We start from the raw sequence: 24460 nt of genomic DNA, 5'->3' as shown, positions 1-24460 counted from the left end.
CTTATTCTTTGCTTTTTTTGTAGGCTGATTGGAAGATAAGGTTAGGTGGTATTCCCTGTGGCAGTGGGCAGTCTCTATGCAAGATTGGGCATATTGGAATAATCTATGAACAGACAACTCAAAAGATACTTTTCTTCCAAATGAGGATACTAGAAACGTCCTCATAGCAAGTAACTAATGAAAAGCTTCTCCAGAGCACGGGCAGCACTCGGTGATCTCAGCATGGGCTCCAGCATTCAACCAGGATCCAGGCAAGAAGCCCAGGGCCAGACTCCAGTGAGAAGCTTCTCAGAAGAGTTCGACCAGGGTCTCTGGGAATTGTTTTTCTGGCTGGTTCTTATTTGGCCCAGCCAATTGATCTGCCCCGATTTGACTGTCACTTGGTAGCCAAGAAAACTTTTTTGCTTTTAAAAGCTTGAAGTCTGAATCAATCAAACAGTTGATTCCAAATGAGCTGCACTAAGTAGAGGAACTTTAGGAATCTAAGAAAGTAAAACAAACAAACAAACTTGTGTGCTGTGTAGGAGGAAATCATCTTGGGCACTTAAAATATGAGTTTGGGTGATATTTTTAAAAAATTATTTTATTTCCATTATTGAACGTCACAGAAGACTGCAAGGAAACAATGACAGTTTTAAAATATTTTTATTGGACTCACTTCAGGTTCTGTTATCACTATTGCTATCTCACTCCTAAACTCTGGGTCATTTAAGGTTTTTGACTATTTCATTGCTAGTCTCCATTTTTCTCCCCTGCCACGTCCCCCCGTGACTTCTGGTGTCCTCCTCATGTTACCTTGAGGGTACATACATTCTGGTGGAGGTGCTGGGCCGTGATGGCATTGGGCACTGTATATGGAATCCTGTTGACCTTGTGCAGGGATCTAACAAAAATACCTCTTACTCCATTAGCAGTGTTTTCTCTTGGAAGTAGTTTCAGTTTCTGCTGTTTCCACAAGTATCATCTTGCCCATGGACTAGGTGGATGGTGCAAGAACCAGACCAGCAGCAAGAAAATCAGGACAAAAATTCCAAGTGGAATGTAGGGAGAAAGCCTGTTGTACACAGTGTTTCATTCTTAAAAGGATTTCTTAATAGGCTAGTGCCTGCTCCTGATCTCTAAATTGCCTCTTTCTTTTGAGTTATATTTCATCATTTTAATAGTACCTCAGTACCAGATGTGTTACTCTGTTTCTCTTAAGATTCCCTTTTAACTAATCGATTAGTTCAATTATTTTGTGTTAAAGATGTAATATTTAAAGAGTCAAATAATTCTGATGGGCTTATTATACCCCTTTTCCCAAGCAGCAATTCTTTGCAATCTCTGTTCCTCCATTTTTTTTCTGCTTTTTAGAAGTAACCACTTTCACGTGTTTTGCCTGATTACTTGATATTTACCTGCCTGTCCTTCAGTAAAATACTTTATTGTTCGGAGTTGGTCTTCCCACTTATGGCAGGTAAGGATTTAGCTGTCCTCTTCCCTCCCCCAACTCCGTCAAACACAGGCCCCCTTCCTAAAATCCTGTCTTCCTATTAATTAATATCATAATGTTGATTAGACCAATGTTCTTCATTTATATTATTACTTTGACATAGGGTCTTGCTCTGTCGTCCAGGTTGGAGTGCAGTGGTATGATCACAGCTCACTGCAGCCTGACCCCCTGGGCCAGTGTGATCCTCCTACCTCAGCCTCCCAAGTAGGTGGGATGACAGGCATGCACCTGGCTAATTAAAAAAAATTTTTTTGTAGAGATGGGATCTCCGTGTTGCCCAGGCTGGTCTCGAACTACTGACCTTATGTGATCCTCCCACCTAGGCCTTCCAAAGTGTTAGGATCACACAGGCGAGCCACTGCATCTGGCCTTCATTTATATCATTATATTTTTGTGTGTTTTTAAGAGCTGAGCCTTGTAGCAAAACTGTGACTACATTATTATTTCTGCACATGTTAATTTTTTTTTCTTGGATGGAGTTAATAATGATCTTATTCTTTGTTTCTGCGTTTTGTTTTTTCATTTGCTTGTCCTTTTGGGTCTTGATTTTGCATTAGAGGCTTTCTAAAGATGCCTGGAAGTTTGCATGCAAGCATTTAGGAGCAGGGGACTGAAATACTAATTGGAAGCTGTGAATGCATTTGGAGGCCTTGTCAACCATCAGCTTCACCATAGACTGATTTCTTAGGCTGGTCCCCTTCTTTCAGTCTCTTTCCTAGAGAGTGAAAGCCTGGCTGCCAGCCTTCTGGAACCAAGTAAGGGTCCTATGAGCATGTATTCATCTAATTCCATTCACTTGCCTTTGACTGCCATTTATTCTCCAACCCCACACCTGCCAGTTCAGTGGCCCTCCTGTTACTCTTTCTAGAAAATAAATTTGTTGAGGTGTATGTGGGATGGGCAGATAGCCCAGGTGTGCAGGGTTGGGGAGACTGTCTACAGATCTGACCACTTCTTAGATATGCATCTGGTCCTGCTTAGTTTAGGATTTCCTCTACCCCAGAGCCTTTTGGAGCTTCTAAGGAGTAAAATGAGGTGGGCCTTACCTTTCCCCACTGCCAGGTTAGGATTCAGGTCTGGATTCAGGTCTGCTGTGTCATTTGACACGCTTCCGTCTGCATTCTGGCTTCCCGTATTTTGCTGCAGGGTCTCCTGCTTTATTCTCTCTGTCCTTGTTGCTTCGTGTCTTTAGAAAAGAAATTCTTTTACTGTTCCTGAATGGAGTTTGGGAGGAAGCAAAGGTGGCCTCTGCCTCATACATTTAAACGTCCCTTTTTACCTGAAAGCCTCACCATTTCTGCTTATTTACTGAACTGCCAAGGGTCTGAATGTAGGTAGTTATAGGAATACAGAAAAATGAGAGAGGTGGAATCTGTGTAGCCAGTCATATCATATCCATGCCATTCTTTCATCAAGACATCTGTGACTGTCCCTACGTCCTTCTTACTGGCTTGGAATCAGAGCAGTGATTCTCTTTAAGGCTGTGGTTTTGCTTCATGCCCAGCAGAAGCTATCACTGGATTGGCTTCAACATCACTGGGTTTGATTGTCTCTTTAAGGAGGAGTATGCCTTCCACTTCTCTTCTCTCTTTTTTTTTTTTTTTGGAGACCGAGTCTCACCCAGGCTGGAGTGCAGTGTTGCAATCTTGGCTCGCTGCAACCTCTGCCTCCCAGGTTCAAGGGGTTCTCCTGCTTCAGCCTCCTGAGTAGCTGGGATTACAGGCACACGCCATCACACTTGGCTAATTTTTTTGTTTTTAGTAGAGATGGGGTTTCACCATGTTGCCCAGGCTGGTCTCAAACACCTGACCTCAAGTGATCATTTCACTTCGGCCTCCCAGAGTGCTGGGCTTACAGGTGTGAGCCACTGCACCTGGTCTACCTTCATCTTTTCAGTCAGCTACAAAGCCAGGGATTTCAGGAGTGGCCATTCTGGTTCCAGAAGCAGGAATGCTTGCACCTTCCAGGCAAGTTGGAGAGAATGGCTGACTCTGGTGGGTCTCCAGCAGTTCCGAGCACGTCCGTTTGTGTCTCTCCTTCAGGTAACTCCCCTCGCGACTTCCAAACTTGAATCTCACCAGGAATATTGTTTATTTTTTACTAAGTCCTGCCCTCCTGAGTTCAGAATTTGTTTTAAGATAGACAAGGCAACCATGCACATAGAGATCAAAATCTAACCTCTATTATTGGTTTTTACTAATAAAGCACTTTGAAGAATGTCATGTTAGGCCAGAAGAGGCATGTTAATATTTCAACTCTGAATTTGACATCCAATCACAGACCAAACTGGACAAGCACAGGCCAGTTTGGTCAGTGATTCGATGTCAAATGTGTTTAACCCTCTAAAACTTAAAGCAAGAAAAAGAATAATAACTCCTATAAAGGAGTTTGTGAAGGGACCAAAAGATGTTACTCTAGCAGAAGTTCAAGTCAATATAAAGTCCCCTATGAGAACATGAGGAGTAGAGAAATGTGTTCCATAATATAAGGTGATACTCAGTAGCAAAGACATTGAATCAACTTAAATGCCCATCAATGATAGACTGAATAAAGAAAATGTGGTACATATATACCACGGAATACTATGCAGTCATAAAAAAGATTGAGATCATATCCTTTGCAGCAAGATGGATGGGGCTGGAGGTCATTATCCTAAGTGAACTAGGGCAGCATCGGAAAACCAAATACTGCATGTTCTCATTTATAAGTGGGAGACAAACATTGAGTATACATGGATACAAAGAAGGGAACAACAGACACCAGGGTCTACTTGAGGGTGGAGGGTGGGAGGAGGGTGAGGACAGAAAAACTACCTATCAGACTGGGCATGGCAGCTCATACCTGTAATCCTAGTACTTCAGGAGGCCAAGGTGGGAGGATCGCTTGAGCCCAGGATTTCAAGACAAGCCTCAGCAACATAGGCTCTTTTTCTAAAAATAATAATAATAATAAGCTGGATGTGGTGGCACATACCTGTAGTCCCAGCTACTTGGGAGGGTGAGGTGGGAGAATTACTTGAGACATTGGATATTGGGTATCCAAGAGGTTGAGACCACAGTGAACTGTGATCATGCCACTGCACTCCAACCTGGGCAACAGAGCAAGACCCTGTCTCAAAAAAGAAAAACTGCCTATCAGGTAGGATGCTTGTTACCTGGGTGATGAAATAATCTATACACTAAACCTCCCCCCACCCTGCCCCATGATACAATTTAGCTATGTAACAAACTTGCACCTGTACCCCGATCCTAAAATAAAAGTTAAAAAAAAAAAGATATCAATTCCCCTTAAGACACACGATTATAGCAGATGCTCAGAAAAAAATACTATGTTAAATCAGGTGTATGACACATTCAGATTTCAGGAACATTAAAATTATTTTTGCATCTTATGAATGTGGGAAGTATAGTGTTACAAGTTATCAGCCATTCATAATTTTGATAAAAAGCCTTTAAGGTTTGGACCAAGTGGAGAATACACCCTCCCCAGCTCTAATCCCAGCCCTGTTACAAACTAGGAGTCCTTGGCTCCATTAAACCTCTACACCTGCTTTTTGTCTGCTCAGCAAGGAGTGGAAGACCAGCTAAACAAGTAAAAGGGGCTGAAAGTAAGACCTGAATTTCCAGAGCTAATTAATTTCAGAGTTGGGATGAAAACCCAAGTGTCTCCCTTCCCTAGTCTTACGTGTTTTCTGCTATATCCATTTTATATTGACTTGAGTTAAATTTGGACAAGAGAATTTATAGTACAAAGCAATCATTGCTTTTGCCCATTCCTCCACTCATTCAACAGGTATGAATTGAGCATTTTTTAAAAAATGCTAAATACTGTGTTCAGCAATAAGGATGAGTGAGACATATTCTGTCTCTGTAGGACCATATAGCCTGTGGGCTTCTGTGTTTACAGCTGTGAGGGAACCACACTACCACCCTCACGTGAAGGGCTTCAGACTGATTCGTGGAAGAGACCCATACCTTCCTGGCTTCCTTGAAGCCATCATCCCTCCTGAGACCTGGTCTTTCCTGAGACCTGGAATAGTATCTCTTCTTCTGCTGATGTGACCGACCTCCAAGAGTTGGCTCTTACCAGCTTATCACAAAAGCTCTTCACATGCCTCAAGAGAAGAAATACACAGCAGGGTCCAGAACCGTATATTGGCCTCATTATGGTTTTTCTCTTCCTGTTTATAGGGTGCTCAAGCTGGTATTACTATGTAACTATGCCAATGCCGGCCTCCACCTTCACAATTGCAGTGGGATGCTGGACAGAAATGAAGCTGGAGACATGTTCATCAAATGATTTGGCAACAGAGAGACCCTTGTCACCTTCTGAGGCCGACTTCAGGTTTGTGTTTGGGAACTTGCTGGGAAAGAGAAAAAACAACAACACTTGAGGGATTGGTTTGATGCATTTCTTCCAAGCACTGTGAATGTGAGTCATTCCTGCTGAGAAGCTAAACCAAAAGAGGAAAAGCCCTATTAGAAAGCAAAGAGAGGCTGAGCGCGGTGGCTCACGCCTATAATCCCAGCACTTTGGGAGGCCGAGGCGGGTGGATCATGAGGTCAGGAGTTAGAAACCAGCCTGGCCAACATGGTGAAACCCCAACTCTACTAAAAATACAAAAATTAGCCAGGTGTAGGGGTGGGCACCTGTAGTCCCAGCTACTCAGGAGGCTGAGGCAGGAGAATTGCTTGAACCCGGGAGGCGGAGGTTGCAGTGAGCAGAGATTGCGCCATTGCACTCTAGTTCTGGGCGACAGAGCAAGACTCTTGTCTCAACAAAAAAGAAAAAAAAGAAAAAGGAAAGAGAGTTGAGAGGAAGAGATGTAAGCATATTATTTATACAGAAAGAGAGATAGGAAATCCTGTGAAGTCTGCTGAAATATTTATATGTGTTCGGCTAAATTCAAGGAATCCTCAGTGTCTCCTCTCCTCCTATACCTTTTCACTTTAGTTTTCAGTGCTTATCTGATCAAAAACATAACTTTGGGGCCAGGCATGGTGGCTCACACCTGTAATCACAGCACTTTGGAAGGCCAAGGTGGGTAGATCACTTGAGGTCAGGAGTTTGAGACCAGCCTGGCCAACATGGCGAAACCCTGTCTCTACTGAAAAATAAAAAAATTAGCTGGATGTGGTGGCAGGTGCCTATAATCCCAGCTACTCGAGAGGCTGAAGCAGGAGAATCTCTTGAACCCAGGAGGCGGAGGTTTCAGTGAGCTGAGATTGCGCCACTGCACTCCAGCCTTGGAGACAGAGCCAGACTCTGTCTCAAAAAAAAAAAAAAATGAAATAAAAATAAATCACCTAGCTTCTGATGGATTACTTTCTATGCTGCTCTGCTGTTCGCAGTGCACTGTAGGGAGAGCACCTCTCTCAGTGGAGCTGGTCACCTCTTTGGGAGCATAGGACACAGGGAATCTGACGCAAAACCCTTGGATTCAGGGAATCCTGCTTGGTCAGGGCTTTGTTAACATCAGTAGTGATTTCTTCTTTTTAAAGTATAAACCAGATAAAATCATTCTGACGTTTTAAAAAATTAGTATAGGCCATTGGATATTTACTGGCAGCCTGTCCAGATGCTCAGTGGTTTCTAGCTTTGAGAGCCGAAACAGGGAGAAAGAGGACACCCAGAAGAGGCGCAGTGCATGCATCGTGCTTCATTCCTAGAATTTTATACCCAGCTCAGTTGAATCATTTTTCCTATTTACAGAAAGTCACTAGGTCAGTACCTTCTCGTTGAGAAAGCCCAGAGTAATGGTACAGATGGTTAGTTACTCCTTGAAAACCAGCTAAGCTATACCCCTAATGCAGATTTCTTTTGTGTTGGTTTTATTTTACCATGTTGCTTTTACTAGTACTACAGTAATGGCGGCCATTCGTCTTCATCTTTCAGAGATGAAACTATGTGCTTTCTCTTCGGATGGGCACATATTATTGCCTGCATTTTGCTTTTTTTTGGCAGAAGGGAGGTAATTTCCACTTCTTGTTCAGTACCTTGCCTATTTTGGGCAGTCTTTCCTGAGCTATATGAACATCCTAGATTGCATAGTAGATTTTACTTCTGTATTCTTGAGGGAAGAAGGGAATTGTGGGCAGAAGTGACATATTCTACCTTCACGTGGGAACTTTAATTTCATGTGAGATCCTCCTGTGCGCTCTCTTCCCTGCAGTGGGATGACAGAGAAGGTTTTGTTTTGTAATTTCAGATGGCCTGAATTTCTGAGTGAGGATGATAGGTACTCTGGAGAGTCACTTAGATCTACAGTGGACCTGGTATTAGCAAGAAGTACACTGCTTTGTGTTAAGCCACTGAAACACCAGGGTTCTTTGTTAACAGCATATCCCAGCCTATTCTGAATTCATATAGTAGCTATTGGGTATTCGGAGTCAGAGAAAGTCTTGATCGAAATATCGTCTCGTTTAGTCCTGAAGATAAGCCTGCAAAACAGATTGGATAGATTATTATTCCTATTTTATAGGTAAGGATATCGAAGCTCAGATAGTAAGTAAGTAGCAATACCTGGATTTATATCCAGGCCTGACCCCAGAGAGAGGTGAGTCAGAATCTTACCTGGAGACTTTAAAAAAACTATATGTAACATGAATGCCTCACCTGGAGTTTGATCCACCTTCTTATCTGGAGAGTCACTGTCATGATTTGAGCTACTGTTATTCAATGGAGTGTGTCATACTGGAAGAGAAAACAGAAGTGGAGAGCAAGACCTCTGAGCCTGACAGTGGCATTCTCGCTAGTTGGCTATGGCTCTTTGGACAAAGCTGCACTTTTCCTTATCTGTAGAATGAAGGCTTTGCCTGTGGGTTCTCCAATTCTTGATAGAGAAGAAGTACTCTTTTTTATCTAAGGCATTGATTGATTGGTGGAGGAGCCGTGCAGTTGGAAACTGTGTGCCTTTGGAAGGCTAGGGGAAGGCAAAGACAGAAATTTGTTATTTTGCCTTTCTAGCCATATTCCAAAGAGATGTGGGGTTGGAGAGTGGGCAGCAGCCACTGACTCTGTGCTCTCTCCTTCCTGCTCAGAAGCAACTTAAATGGCTTCTTGGTTTTCTTGCATCACTATTCTGAAAGGAGGAAGAAATGGTCAAATCAAATGAAGATTCCGGGAAGAGATGGTGTCTAAAATTCTTGTTGGGCTTTAGGGAAAGCAGCAGGTACAACTCCTCTCTTATCCTCCTAAGTTCACCAGTTGAGGAACAGACAGAGGAGATAAAAATAAAGGTTTTATTATTGACGGAAGCTGGACTGAAGGAATGCTCAGGTGCATGGTCTCAGTGGGCTTTTTTAGACTCCATTTCCAAATGAGACAAATTTACCCACACAGTTCCCAGCCCAGCTGGACTGCTACTGGCATCCGTAACACAGATGCAGAGTCTGCCTGACACATGGCAAGAACAGGCCCAAAAGTGCACCCTCTGTGGGCAAGCAGATTCAAAAGAGAAAGCCTGAGGTGACCAAGCCAGTCAGGTACGCTGGGGAGAAAGATCAGGGGTGCCACCCTGGGGAAATGCGTCTTTTTATGGAACTGTGAGGCCCAGTGGATGGGATTCGTCCCATGCTCCCTTCCAAGTGTAATAAGCTATGATTAAGCTCTCCCCTCCTTTATCAGTATGCTCGTCCATCAGGAATATACTGCTGCTAAAAGCATAGCTTACATTTGCTTCGTCCTGTCCCGGCCGTGTGCTTCATGTGTGCTGTCTTTAGTTGCTGGAAAGTGGTTTTGTGTTTTCATCCATTACATTTCTGACTTCATGCAAAGTTTGCCAGCAAAGATGCTCTGAAGTGCCAGTCACAGTGGTGTTTTTGGTTATGTTCACATCTGGTCCCTTTTGTCTTACCCAGCACCCATTCTACTTCAAACCTTCCTAAGACCACCAGTCAAAATTCATGTAAATCCAGCTTTCACAGGGGCCTGCTGTACCACAGGTTTTCATTTGCCTAAAGTGTTCACCTGGGTTCCAGAAATTTGGCCAAAGTATTGGTCACTGAACTTATGATCAGTGTTCATGGGGGTGAAATTGTAGTAAGAACATTCCCTCTTCCTGCCCCACTTTCACACATGCTCCAGCCACTCTGAGTGAGCATTTTAATAAATATGTTGATTATAAGGCACTCAGATAAGCTGTTGAAAGTTTATTAATTTTCTTCAGCTGTACTGTAACCTTCTTCAGCTACAGGGGAATCTTTGTGTTATGTTGCTTTAACCTCTTGAGGCCTTTGTGGGGGCCATACTGTTTAAACATGACACAGACACTTGGATAAAGTCCAGAGGAACTTAGCAAAAATGATTAAAGGCATGGAAAATGGGCACTCCAAAGAAGAAAATGCATGGAGACTGATTATTTGAAAGAAGAATCTGGTGGTGAACAGGTCTGAGAGTTGTAAAGTATATGAAAAGTTGCTTTGATAGAAAGTGCAGCATTTTTGAGTTGGTGCTGAGTCTATGGAAGACCATTACTTTGTAGAAGTACAGAATCGGCCAGACGGGTGGTTCACGTCTTTAATCCCAGCACTTTGAGAGGCCAAGGCAGGTGGATTGCGAGGTCAGGAGATCGAGACCATCCTGGCTAATATGGTGAAACCCTGTCTGTACTAAAAATACAAAAATTAAGTGGGCATGATGATGCGTGCCTGTAATCCCAGCTGCTAAGGACACGGAGGCAGGAGAACCTCCTGAATCGGGGAGACAGAGGTTGCAGTGAGCCAAGATCGTGCCGCTACACTCCAGCCTGGCGACCATGTTAAAGTCGGGGAAAAAGAGGCCCCAGATACTGAGTTGCCTGCCTTGGTCACAGAGAGCCAGTCTGAGAAGACGCTGAAGCCCAGGTTTTCTGATCCCCACGTGGAACCCCAGGAGTGGTTTCCCTGATGCCATTGCCATTTCCTCTGTGGGAGCCTACTCTTCTCACCTGGTCAGAGCTTGACTGCATTGAAGTCCTGGATTTTTCCCCAGGCTTTGATTATAACGGTACTAATTCACACAACTGGAATCATTTTCATCATCTGAGCTAGTGCCTTTTATACCCAGAGAGACTCTAACTCACCTTGTTCCTGACTGGAAAAGGATATGAGAGAACTTACCATGGAGATGGAATATTCTCTATCAGGTTTAGGTTGTATGTGATCATCAGAAAGTCATCAGGCCAAACACTTTTGGGTTTGGCTACCTCAGTATTCTCTGCCTTTAGGGTTGTTTTTTAAAATGTGCTACAGTAATTTCAGTGGTTAATTTAATAAATGGCCTTTTTCACTTTGGGAGACTTTTGACTACACTCATACACCAGCACAGTACTTGTCATTGGGTGGGCATTGCTGCCTTTTTTAGTTAAATGTCCACCAACAGGCACTTTGACTCACTGTATCCACAAAGTAAGGTTATCAATCCAGAGACTTTGGCCAGAATTCAGTGTCAAGAATTCTGTCCTTCATGTCTTCTTCCTCCGATGAGTTTTTATGGGTCTCCACCCATTTTCTTACTCTCCACTGTGGTGAAATGCCTTTGGGTGCTGGAAGCTGTGTTCTGTGTACCATGCTGCTAGAAAGTGAAACTTATCTGTACCTGGCCACATTGGTCTCCTGAGCGCTGGCCTTGGGTAAGTGAAAGGTACTTCATAAATTTGGAGAGGAATTATTGTTGCATTCTGCCCATATTGGGACATATCAGCATCTTAAGATTTTTCAGTATTCACTGTGAGTCAAGTGAGCACCTGTAGTTAGAATTGGCTGGGTGCAGTGGTTCATGCCTATAATCCCAGCACTTTGGGAGGCCAAGGCAGGAGGATCATTTGACACAAGAAGTTTGAGACCACTCTAGGTTACAAAGTGAGACCCCAACTCCAGACTCCATCTCTTAAAAAAAAAAAAAAAGAAAAAAAAGAAGCTGGATGTGGCAAGGCAACACACCTGTAGTCCCAGCTACTCAGGAGACTGAGGTGGGAGGATTGCTTGATCCTAGGAGTTGGAGGCTACAGTGAGCTATGAGGCTGCCACTGCAGTCCAGCCTGGGCAATAATATAATAATCACATGCTGGGTGCAGTGGTTCATGCCTATAATCCCAGCACTTTGTAAGTCCAAAGTGGTGGATTACTTGAGGTCAGGAGTTTGAGACCAGCTAGGCCAACATGGTAAAACCCTGTCTCTACTAAAACATACAAAATTAGCCAAGTGTGGTGGTGTGTGCCTGTAATCCAAGCTACTCGGGACGCTGAGGGAGGAGACTCACTTGAACCCAGGAGATGGAAGTTGCAGTGAGCCGAGATTGCGCCACTACACTCCGGCCTGGGAGACAGAGCTAGACTCCATCTCAAATAAATAAATAAACATGAATAAATAAATAAAGATTAGAGGAGTTTTTCATTATGTTTGAATAAAAGACATGTTATCAGGTAAAAAAATGGAGTACCGTTGGATGTAGCTTTGAGTAGATAAGTTCTCTTGAGGCCTGTGACTCAGGTTCTAGGAATTTTCTTTCAGCTCTGCCTTTGATGGAATAACTGGCAGTGGTCAGATGAAGCAGGCTGGGGTCTGATCTGTTTCCTTAAAAGGCTGGCTCAGTTAAATTTGTACTGAAAGTGGGTTGGAAAATATTTTCTCAAAAGTGCCTCTGTATTCCTTAGTAACAGCTTTTGATGGGCTGTGTTAAGAACATCTAGATCACCATTCAGTAAAATGGTTTGTGTTCTTTTGAGGAGTTTGAACCCGTAACTTTCATTTGGTTCTTGGTTCTACCTCAGTCCAAGTCTTTTATTCCAGGTAATTCCAGAATTGGATATTTAATTTGTGTGTACTGCTCCTTCCTTTGTGAGTTATAAATTGTCTCTAATTTGGAGATTGGTCATATGGTGATACTTGAAAACTCCTAACTGAAGGCAGGAATTGTTTGTATTTTGGTGAGAAGTTTTATTGTTTTGAGTCCCCAACAACGAAGTCCCCTGCAACATATTAAAGTCTCTACTAAAAAATACAAAATTAGCCCTGCGTGGTGGCTAATTGTTGAATCCTCCGGAACAAAGTTTATTCTAAAACAAAATTTTACTGCTTTCTCTTGTCTTAGATTGAAGCTAGTCTGTTGATCTAAACACATCAATAAGTATTTGACCTGTAAATTTTCACTGCTTTACAGAGCCAGTCACGCCAAGAATTGAAATGAGCAGTCTTTGCTTGTGAGCCTATCTGAACCTCGGTCTCCTAAAAGTTGTCTACATCTGCAAGATTGCCTCACCTCCACAGCAGGAAGAATAAACGTGGTTTACCTTAAGTGCATCTATTTATTTTGTGTTGTTCCTAGGCATGTTGGTGTTTGCAGTCACATGGAATACCCCTGCCGCTTCCAGAACGCTTCTGCCGCCACCCAGGAGATCATTCCTTTTCGGGTCTTTGCCCCTGTGTGCCTCAAGGGTGCCTGCCAAGAGACCCTTCTGCGGCTGATCCCTCCTTGCCTCTCGGCAGCACATTCTGTTCTGGGAACACACCCGTTCTCTCGGCTGGATGTTCTCATCGTCCCTGCCAGCTTTCCGAGTCTGGGGATGGCCAGGTATGTTGTTCCACTGTGGCACTTGGGGTACCTAATTTTGGGAAGTTCTTTGACTGTGTCTTGCTTTACTTGAGCTCTGTCAGAGCTGTCATTTGACTAGAGTAGAAGGGCTGGGTTGCTCATGCTTGGACATCTCATCGCTGCCTTGAGGGACAATTTTAATGCAGACTCCCTCATGCGTGAGTCTTTGAGCGTCGTGGGCTCCATTCAGACTGTGTTGAAAAGAAAAGGCTTACATTGTTGCTGGGATTGAGAAGACGTAGTGCCTCCAGAGTGGTGAATGTTGGATCACGGCTGATCAGTGGCTGTTAGCTTGGATGATGACAGCATAATGCCAATGAGCCCAAGGTTATAGCATTAGGCTCTGGGCATGGTAACATGACTTGGTCCCAAGGCCACAAGCTACTCACCTAATCCTGACCAGCTGTCTTGTCCATTCTCACCACTAGTCACAAGGGCAATGACTTGAGAGCCTCTGTGTCAGATAGACTGTGGATGGATCAGTGTAAATCCATCCCTACTGCTAGAAAAACAGCTCAAAGCAGATGGCTTACTGTGGTGGCTGGAGGAGAAGTCACTTGCTACTATTTTTTAATATAATAAATGCACTTTTTCTGTTGTGTCTTGGTTTGGTTCCTTGCATTTATTTAAGCTAAAATCTATTCATTATTACCATTGTTCAATCATTGATGGGTATCTGTGTTCCACTGAGAAAAGATAGGAAATGGATTCAAGATTTTACTTGGTTATGTTTCTATTTGGTGAAAATCGTAATCATTAGCAGTGAATATGCTTGACTAAGGATGGGAAAAATAAGCTCATCAAAACATGTGACTTCAAGTTTTCCCATTAGTCAAGGAAATTCCCACTGCCAATTAATTCTCATGCTTTTGAGCAGCTGTCATTGGTGGTGTTTTCCCTGAAAACTGCGCACATTCTTAGTAAAACCATGAGCAGGAAAGAATTGACCAGAACATTTGCTTTTGATCTTTACTACATACATAGACTTTAAAAAGACTGGCTGGCTCGGCTTAATCCTTGAGGAGGTCTGAGAAAGTCATTTAGACGATTTTTATCCTATATTTATGAAGGTAATGGAAATACAGAAACTAGGATAATTGTATATATTCGGTTATGTGTATCATATAATTGTCTTGGATGTCTATATATAGAATTTGTCATAATGGGGGGCTTCTTTTGTCCTTTTGAAGAGTCTGCTGGACTTAATTTAAGTAGAGGGATGGGTTAAGAAGGAGTTGTTCATTAAATGTTTCTTATTTGTACATGGGTTTGAGGGGCCATATTTACTTGGGAGTTTTTAGCACTTTATGAGAATTGCAGCTTTTTAGGGCATGTTTGCTAGCAGTTCCAAGTTCTAGCCTGAGGGAACCAAAGGCAGAGTATTTTTTGCACACAGGATTCTGTTTTCTGTAGCTCCTTCCTAACATCAGTCTGCCAAAACCAGAATGATTTGACCTGCAGGACGTTCTATAAACCTTCTCTTTTCAAGTTTGCATGCCCAAGCAGGTAGGGCGTGTGTTTCCTGCTTTTTGTGACATTTAAATGTGCTTAACTCAGTATTTTTAAAGTAGTAAGCCTAAGTACCATAAGGCCTAATGGTCCTGGGCACAAATGTTGAAAAATATGATGGTGATAATAACCTAGCAGCAGCAAAACTGCTTTTATGCTTAAAAGTAGGAGAACCGTACATTGAAAATTTGTGATTGGTTGTAAAATACCATTTTTTTTCTTCGTTTTTAGACTGTGGAAGTAAAGTCTGCCCAGGTCTAGAGGTTTTCCTGGACTTATTACCATTCCCTGGATGAGAGCTGTAGAAGGGGGATTGTGGTGTCTTCCACTGCCAGTTGGGGTAGGGAAGGGGAGCGCTCTGTTTTTCCAAACTCTGACTTCAATTGATTCCACTTGCTTGGCTTGAGTCTGTCAGGATCCCAACACCTTGGGCCACATGCAGCTGAGTGGGGTTTATGACTCAGCTGGCTACTGGGGCCCTGCCACTTTATTTATGGTCTAGGCTTTGCTGGAGGTTCTATAAAGCAAAGCTGGAACAAAAACCATGGTTTTGTAAGTTAACTTCATACCCTAAACAGGAATAAAGAAACCTCAAGGCTAGGAGGAGTCATCCAAAAAGACCTCCATTGTCCTCTTAGTTATAATATGCTGAGAGATCAAAGGACTTCTTGGTAAAGTAAATGGCTCTTTCCCGAGTGCATATTTTATAAACGTGTATGCAAGATCATAAATTCCATACCTCTGGACTTCTTTAGTGATTAGGTCTTAATTGTAATGAATACCACTTTATACCATTTCAGTATTCTTTTTTGGCAAATGACATTAAACATTCCCACATGAACTAAAATGGGTGAATTATAATTAATCATTTTAAAGAGTTTCTGAGAATTTTGGATAATATTAATAATGATTCCACTATTTTAAATGTTATATATCATAGTTTTTATGAATAAACTTAAAGTCTCTTTGATTCTGTTTTTGAGCTTGATTCTGGTACTTCAGTGAAGTGGGGGAAAAACACATTTGTAAAACTTGAATGTATGATAGTGATAAAACAGTTGATAAGAAGGTAAATAATACACAGATGATATTTTAGAAGTTTGAATGCTTTTCAAACATATCAGTAAATAGAACATTTATCAACACTTTTCTTCTTGATTTTTGTCACCTTTTAGTATAACAGGAGCCATTACTAATTGACTCCCTCCCCTACCCCAGTCCTTTTCTGAATCCCTGTTCCAGAGGAGAGAGGCTTTCATTCTGTTCTGATTCTGAGAAAAACCACTGGTTTGCCTTTCCGATGCTTTCCTCCATGGGTGTGTGTGGGCTTTCCGTTTTTGTTTCATTGTGTTTTGCCTTCCTTGAAGACTGAATCTGCCATATCAGGAGCCATAAAGTGTACGTTTCTTGGCTTGCCTACTGTGATGTCTATATGAAGATACGCATGCCTTTAAAATGCGTCTTTGAAATCCACACAGCTCTCTTCCTGTTGGTTTAATTAATATTCTAACATTTCCATTGTGTCCTCATCTGTTCTAGGTCTTTGCTGGAGATTGACTGGCAAGCCTAATTTCTCAGTTTTAAGAAATACATGAAAGGAGCTCATCATCACACTTACCTTCTTTGTTATAACAGCAGTAACGTTAGTGGAATAATATTCTAGAACCAGGCTTATGACAGTTGCTTAAAAATTAGCACCTTAGTCTTACCTCTGTACGTGTGTCTAATAAATGCTTTGCTTTGCATTTGTCTTTCAGCAGTTCACAATGACGTGTCATGGGCATAATTAGGTTGGCAGAACTACCTTGCTGACATCTAAATATGTTCTTTTTTTTTCTTTGTATTTGAATTTCATGAATCTCCTGCAACTTATTTCAGAGTGGTTTTCTGTTAGGAGCCCAGAAGTTTAAAAACCATGTGCTCTGTAGCTCTGCTTTGTGGCTCAGCTGTTCATGGGCGGTTTCACCCTTCGTCCCAATGGGAAAATTGAGAGGAATAAATGACTGCAGTGTGGCCGTTGACAGGTGACAGATTCTGTGACCTCTTCCCCACTGGTTCTATGCCAGATAGTCGTGATCATTTGCTTATTGTTTATTTATTCTTGCAATAAATATATATCGAGTGTATACTGTGTGCCAGATAAAACTCACGATGCAGAGTCTACAAGGGTGAACAGACTGATGAAGTCTCTGTCCTCATGGAGTGGACATTCAAGTCAGGGGAGAAAATTAGTATACGTGAAACAAGTAATTAAGATGTATGCTATGAAGAAAATAAAATGACGTTAAGTGTCAGAGTGGGCGAACTGGTAGCATCGTTAGGGTGAGAGGGAAAAGCTTCCTTACAGAGTGACATTTGGGCTGAGACTGAGGAATAAACAGGAATCAGCTTTGTGACCATCGATGGAAAAACAGTCCACAGGCCTCCAGATGAGAACCACCGTCATGAGGTGGAGAACTAGAATGAGGGCCAGGATGGTGGCAGGTCAGTGAGCTCTTTAGAATGGCTTTCCTCAGCCCCATCCTTAGCTTGTGTGCCAGGAGCAAAAGAGCCACTAAGAAATGGCAAGATTTGAGTCAGGCCCATCATTCTAGGCAGATGGGGGTTATGGGAAGAGATCAAATCTTTTTTTAAAATTTTCTTGGGACCGTAGATGTCCATATAATGTCTTGATTGTCTAATTAGAACCCGATTAGCTTAGCAGCTGCTGTTCTTCAGCAGAATTCTCCATGGCTGAAGCTCTCAGAACACCTGGCACCCAGACTGGCAACTATCCCTTTGTAGAGAAGGAAGAAGTCTCAGATCACCACTTTCTCTTCCCCTGGTTGCCGTTGATTCTTTGCAAGGTTTTTTGACACCATCGGTCACAGAGAGGGAAGCTGTGTCTATATATTTATTCATCCTAGTTTTAAAGGTTTTTTGTTTAAAAAAAAGAATGAAAATAGAATTGACAAGGAGCATAGAGAAAATTATCAATTATTTAAAATCTTCAACGTGCTTCACTATAAGGAACAACTATAAAGCTCCCTATTATACAAGGCTTATTCTTAAAAGATTTGATTGTTCAATAAAAGGCTTCTGAATGCTTATACTAGTTCCTGACTACGGCATGCACAATTTTCTTAACTACCTCAATTTGCAAGTAAATGGTATGCACGTACATGCCCAAGAATGAGTGTAACCAGCTTTTTCCTCCTCCCAGGTTAGACAGGGTGTTGTCCTGTTTATGCTTATCTCCCAGCCAATGTGTCATAGAATAAGCAAAACATAACATGCTGGTACAAAGGGCCTGTTGTTTTCAGCTTTTTAATTGTGCTCCTTTCTGCTGGGGGAGGAAGCAGTCGTAAATTTCTGTCATTATCTTAAGTAGCAAGGTTTCAGGGCTTTGAAAATTTTTCTTTGCTTCTTCTTTGTTGGCTGTACTTGAATTTTTGATCCCTCAAACCAAAACTACCATACTTTTAAACAATCCTTCTTTGGATTTCAGGGGATGTGACCCCCTGATTTCAAAGCAAGATGCAGCCATAGTAATTCTTTGCCTCAGGAATCATAGATTGAGCCTTAAATTAGTATGACTTTCAGTTCACCATGGCTGCCAACTTCTCTACTTTTTCTGACATGCTGCATATTTTTGTTTTGTGTGTGGGTTTTGTTTCTTGTTATCGTTGTCATTTCTTTCTCAGATTTTAATACATTCTCAATTTTCTCTCTGCATGGATTGTTTTTAAAAAGATGTCGAATGGGCATTTCTTTCCCTTGTTTTGCAGTGTAACTCTTCTCTGCGTTTTTGAACAGGTGGGTGTGAATGATAGAAAGCAGCTCATACCATCCTTTTTTCCTGTAAAATTTTAATCCCTTGTTTACTGGCAACCCTGCCGTTGCTGTAGAGATGAACAAACAGAATGAGTTGTGAGCTGTGAGGCACATGCAAGGTGATTTATGATGGTGTGTGCGTCCCCTTTATTGCTTTCTTTGTGTTCACTTTCTCCATTTTTTCTTTTACTTCTATTTTCCTTCTTGAGAAAATTATTTGACTTTATTTGCATCCTATGTTGTAGGGAGGGGCTTTCCCTTTCTAATGTGTTCTGGTTCTTTCATTTTTGTATTCCTGAAATAGTAACTGGTATTCATAAAGTGATGTTCTTCTGGGACTCTGAAAGCCCTTGGCTGGCATGATTTTGTTGGTCTTGACAATACTGGTTTGTACTAAGCAAGATAGGTAGTGAGAATGCATGTGTGTGTTCCATTTTTTACAGAGCAGGTATAAGAGGATATATAATGTCCCAGAGTCACTTAGAAGCAGGAAGTCAGGGGGACAAGTAAAATGGCCTCATCCTGGGATGGCTCTGGGAGTCCGGCGGTCCAGACTTAGGCAAAATTGATCTTAACTGTTTCTAAGGCAGCGCATGCTTGCTTCAGGGTCTCCCCCACCGAAACCATCCTGTCATTGTGATTGAAGATAGCATTGAAGATCAGCATTCACTGTGGGCCAGCTTTGAGGCAGCTATAGAATCTGGATACCAGGCAAATTTCTGTATCACATGAGTTCTTGGGGGCTAGGCTTTCTCTCTTCTGTTGGAGCAACAGGCAGAGTAAACTCACAGCTTTTGAGTTAGCTAGAATCTTCTTTTTGCCTTCAAACAGCTGTGTTGCTTGTCAGATGGAGAAGTAGCATCTTATCATCATTACGCCCTGCTTCTTCACCCTCTGAAAGATTATGCTTAAGTGTTTGGTTTTCTTTGAACTGTTCTCCCCACAGGTAGATTGATAGTCCTACCTTCAGAGAACGCTGCTGGGGCCATCCCTCAAGAGAACTTGTCAGGCCTCTGAAAGGCCTTCCTGAAGCAATCATTGCTCTACCTGCCTTTGTAATCATCTCTCTATTGATGTCATCCCAGGTTCCTAATCTCTTCCAGTCCTTGTGCCTGAGACAGCCAGTCGGCACCACCTTGCCATTTTTTCCGTTGTAAGGAAAGGCTTTTTCCCGCCTTCCCACTTACGTCTCTACAGAAGCATCGTTACTGAATAGAACGTACTTCCTGGGTGAAAAAGACTGACGGAGTTCAGTGCACAAAGTTGCCTAACTTGGGATATTTTTAATCTTGCAAGCTCTTTCTCTTTAGACCACTACACAGAGTGAGCAAATACTACCAGCTTCTGTACTGCTGATGTATGCCTGTGGGCATGGCGCTGTTAAGTATTTCTTTTAAGGATAGACTTCTTTTAGAGAAAACACCAACTCTGGAAAGTCCCCAGGCAGGATACAATGTCCGAACATGCTCTGCTGGAGGGAATATTGCCAAGATACAGTGGGAGCCCACCACTGTGCCACAGAGCCCTGTTTGCATTATGTGGGTGAGAAATTGCCTCGTCTCTGTATTTCACCCCTCATCGAAATTGGAAGAGTGTCTCAGCCACCTTTTTCTTTAAGGGAAGTGTTAAACTTGACTATATTGAAAGGCCACAGATGTGAGGGGGATGCACCCTTCAAAAATGGATTACTTTTTTAAAAAATTGAATACCAAGTGGGAGTTGAGATATATTGCACAAAGCTGCCCTGATTTAACCCCAGAGTGGAGCTCATAGTAGTACGTGTGATATTTCTTGGTTAACTAACCATGCTATTTATAGAGGTGACTCCACAGAAAGTCTAGACATTGTTCCCAGAAGACAGAATGCCAGATCTGCAGTCATTGAACAAACCAAATCTGCTCCTTACCTTCCCAGCTAGCTTGCTAAGAATAGTCGCCTCCCTGCTTCTCACCATAAAATGGAAATCTTGGAACTTCATTCCAGAAAAGTGTGAATGATAGTTGGGCTCCCCAGCCAAGACTTAGGGTAGGCAAGGAGGAGGAGGTGCTCCTGTGAGTGTGTTACTACCTACCCTTGGCCTGTGCTCCTGGGAGCCCACCTTGCTAAGCTGTTGGAAAGTGTGGTTGGCAGGTCCTGGTTTCTGAGTGGGTCACCTCTAAGAGGGCACCTGGAGGACCTAAGGATGGTGCTTTTCTTTGGAAATGAGCCGGCTGCAGTTTTTGCCTTTTTTCGTGGGTGTGCAGTCTTGGAATATCCTATTGAAAGCTGGCAGTTGGAAAGGGGTAGATGGGCAGAGCCAAGAACTCACTTGATAAACATGTATCAATGGACAGGTGTGATGAATGCTGATGATGCTGTGGCCACAAGGAAGTATGAGACCTTTAGCCTAAATCTAAATTGGGAGTTTCTAAAGTTGGTTTCAAGGAAGACTAGTTTTGTGGAATGTTAATAATGTGGGAAAGGAGCTGTGGGTTAATTAGTTTAGGAAATAAATGGATTAAACAAACTTAAAAGGGATTTCTTACTGGAGGGCTTCTAAGAAAGCCTTTAATATCCTTATGATCCTGATTTAATATCCTGGTATATCTGTGCATCTTGAAGACAGAGACAGGATTTGCAGTATTCCCCCAACTGTTGTGCCCAGGGATCCTTTTTTTTTTTTTTTAATTATACTTTAAGTTCTGGGGTTCGTGTGTAGAACATGCAGGTTTGTTACATAGGTATGCACGTGCCTTGGTGGTTTGCTGCATCCATCCCTCCATTATCTGTATTAGGTATTTCTCCTAATGTTATCCCTCCTTAATCCCGCCACCCTCTGCTATCCCTCCCCTGGCTCCCAACCCCAATAGGCCCCTGTCTGTGATGTTCCTTTCCCTGTGTCCATGTGTTCTCATTGTTTAACACCCACTTATGAGTGAGAACATGCAGTATTTGCTTTTCTGTTCTTGTGTCAGTTTGCTGAGAATGATGGTTTCCAGGTTCATCCATATCCCTACAAAGTACATGAACTCATCCTTTTTTACGGCTGCATAGTATTCCATGGTGTATATGTGCCACATTTTCCCTGTCCAGTCTATCTTTGATGGGCATTTGGATTGGTTCCAAGTCTTTGCTGTTGTAAGCAGTGCCGCAATAAACGTATGTGTACATGTGTCTTTATAATAGAATGTTTTATAATCCTTTGGGTATATACCCAGTAATGGGATTGCTGAGTCAAATGGTATTTTTATTTCTAGATCCTTGAGGAATCTCCACACTGTCTTCCACAGTGGCTGAACTAATTTACACTCCCACCAACTGTGTAAAAGTGTTCCTGTTTCTCTATATCCTCTCCAGCATCTGTTGTCTCCTGATTTTTTAATGATCGCTATTCTAACTGGTGTGAAATGGTATCTCAATGTGGTTTTGATTTGCATTTTTCTAATGACCAGTGATGATGAGCTTTTTCTCATGTTTGTTGGCTGCATAAATGTCTTCTTTTGAAAAGTGCTTGTTCATATCCTTTGAACACTTTTTGATGGTGTTGTTTTATTCTTGTAAATTCGTTTAAGTTCTTTGTAGATTCTGATTATTAGCCCTTTGTCAGATGGGTAGATTGTGAAAATTTTTTCCAATTCTGTTAGTTGCTTGTTCACTCTAATGATAGTTTCTTTTGCTCTGCAGAGCTCTCGTTTAATTAGATCCCATTTGTCTATTTTGAGCCTTTTTTTTTTTTTTTGAGATGGAGTCTCACATAGTGGTGTGATCTAGGCTCACCACAACCTCCACCTCCCAGGTTCAAGCAATTCTCCTGCCTCAACCTTCTGAATAGCTGTTATTACGAGCGCCTGCCACCACAACCAGCTAATTTTTCATATTTTTAGTAGAGACAAGGTTTCACTGTGTTGGCCAGACTGGTCTCAAACTCCTGACCTCAAGTGATTGATCTGCCTTAGTCCCACAAAGTGCTGGAATTACAGGTGTGAGCCACCGCTCCTGGCCTTTAATTAAGTCTCTTATTTGAACAGGGATGGGGGCGATTCAGTTTTGTTCAGCAATTTAAAATACATGTATATTTTCTTTTTAATGTAAGAGCTAGTAGATCATGAGGCTTGGATTTTCTTAGATTCCATGGGCACCTAGGCAGTAATAGGTGTTTTAAAGTTTAGGCCCCCAAGCAAAAGTTTCAGAAGGGGGCCTCTTTTACCCTTGGTTTTTTGTTCTTGTTTTTGAGATGGAGTCTTGCACTGTCGCCCAGGCTGTAGTACAGTGGCGTGATCTCAGCTCACTGCAATCTCCACCTCCTGGATTCAAGCAATTCTCCTGCCCCAGCCTCCTGAGTAGCTGGGACTACAGGTGTGCGCCACCATGCCCAGCTAATTTTTTTGTATTTTTAGTAGAGATGACATTTCACCATGTTGGCCAAGATAGTCTAGATCTCCTGACCTCGTGATCCGCCCACCGCAGCCTCCCAAAGTGGAGCCACCTCGCCTGGCCCTTTTACCCTTGTTAATTGCACAATAAACAGATCTCAAGGGCAGGAGCCCCTTCTTTTCGTAACTCCCTCTGTTTTGTGCACCATCAGTGAAAAGCAGCATTTTCTTTTTCTTTTTCTTTTTTTTTAAATACTCCATCAGGAGTGGGTTCCATCACTGAAGGTCTTCTTCCTTCAGCCCAGCAATTTATCACTCAGACCTCCTCCTTTGACCGCTCAGAGTCAGTGGCTAACTTGCCTCCCCACCCCCATCACGTGTCTTTAGCTTCCAGATATCTCCATTTGCAAGCTAATAAATTGCACTTACATATGTTTGAACAGTTGTCAGGCTTGTCTGCTGCTCAAACTGTGCTTTAGTTTAAAACAACAACAGAGAACTCAGAGGGGGGCATGGATGAAGACAGTTCAGTTGTGCCTGCAGGTGGTGGTGTTTTGACCTTGATAGTCAGTTTTAAATGACTTGTCAAGTACCAATGTGTGCTTCTGGGCACACCCACCTGGAAGATATTATGTCCCCTAGGCTTTATGTGCCCCAGCAGGCAGGCATGAGGGCCCTGGATTTTGTTTTCATTGATGGAAGGTTAATACGTGCATGGCAGAACTTTACTGAGAGCGGCCCAGCTACAAACTCTGTTTTCATTTAATTCTGGTTTCTCTTCTGTCTCGGACTTCCCCTCCCTGCTCCCGACCTTTTCCCTCTGGCTGTCTCCACTCCCCATCAGTCCTCCCTTCTCCACCACAGCTGCCCCCCACCACCACTTGGGCTTCAAACCATTTATCCAGGCTTTGATACCTCCTTGCAGAGCTGTAAGCAATCAAGAGATTATGGGTCCCAGAGCTTAGCAGGGTGCACTGCTTGGTAGGGGGCTTGGTCCCAGTCTCCAGGCCACTGCACGAAATTGCACCCAGAAAGCCTGCCCTGGCTCCTGTGCCTGTCCCTGTAACGACTTCAGGTGCAGCCCCCAGAGGTGGCATCGCCTCAGCTTAAGTGTCGTATGGGGAGAACTCTTTAGAAAGGTTATTCTAACCTTTCTGATGGTTCAGGTTCATTTGTCTTAATTTTACCTGTTTAAGCTTGGAGTGTCTCCCATACCCTCAAAGGCCACACAAGCTTGTGCTAGGAATTTGGGATGAGGAGAATGAATGGACAGTGAAAGGAACCTACTGGATGCAGCCTCCTGCCTACCAGCATTTCGATAATTTCAAGTTATTTGAGGTTATAGTTGACGTGCTTTATCCAGGGAACGCTGCTTCCTTGGCTTCTGTGTCTAAGGCTCCTGCATGTTGAAGTCGCCCTGTGCTGTGTTCCTAACGGCAGAGATGAGGGAAAGGTGCTTGTTCTCAGGACCACGTGCACATCTTCTCGTTCTGTAATACTTCCTTAAACTTGGGAAGAAGTAGGCTCAGAGCTAGATATTTTCTTCTCTAATAGGGAACACCACCAGCAATGTGCTCCATTGTTTGGTGGGCTCATGGAGATGTACGAAGGAGAGGGTCCCTGCTTGGCCCCTTAGATCGCCTGCTGAGATCTGACTTAGAATCTAAGCGGAAGACCAGTCAGTGCTTGCCAACCTGTCCTCCCCAGAATTCGGGAGTCTTC

At 42.8% G+C, this 24460-nt stretch overlaps 1 protein-coding gene across 29 annotated transcripts in view; it reads left to right on the top strand.

The window, feature by feature from the left end:
• The window catches only part of AOPEP (aminopeptidase O (putative)), a 375128-nt gene that overhangs the window by 63296 nt on the left and 287372 nt on the right, over positions 1-24460 (top strand). For all 29 annotated transcript variants that reach the window (XR_012516704.1, XR_012516705.1, XM_039474659.2 and 26 more), the window contains 2 exons: positions 5683-5836; positions 12798-13043. Coding sequence is in view for 27 of the 29 variants with exons in the window: in XM_039474659.2 (XP_039330593.1) it covers positions 5683-5836; positions 12798-13043 (400 nt within the window). In the remaining 2 variants the exon portion in view is untranslated. The remainder of the gene's footprint in view (positions 1-5682; positions 5837-12797; positions 13044-24460) is intronic.

The sequence above is a fragment of the Saimiri boliviensis genome, chromosome 2 (assembly GCF_048565385.1).
Source record: "Saimiri boliviensis isolate mSaiBol1 chromosome 2, mSaiBol1.pri, whole genome shotgun sequence".
Taxonomy (NCBI): Eukaryota; Metazoa; Chordata; class Mammalia; order Primates; family Cebidae; genus Saimiri; species Saimiri boliviensis.
The sequence above is the reverse complement of the archived record's forward strand: the minus strand, read 5'-3'. Positions and strand labels throughout refer to the sequence as shown.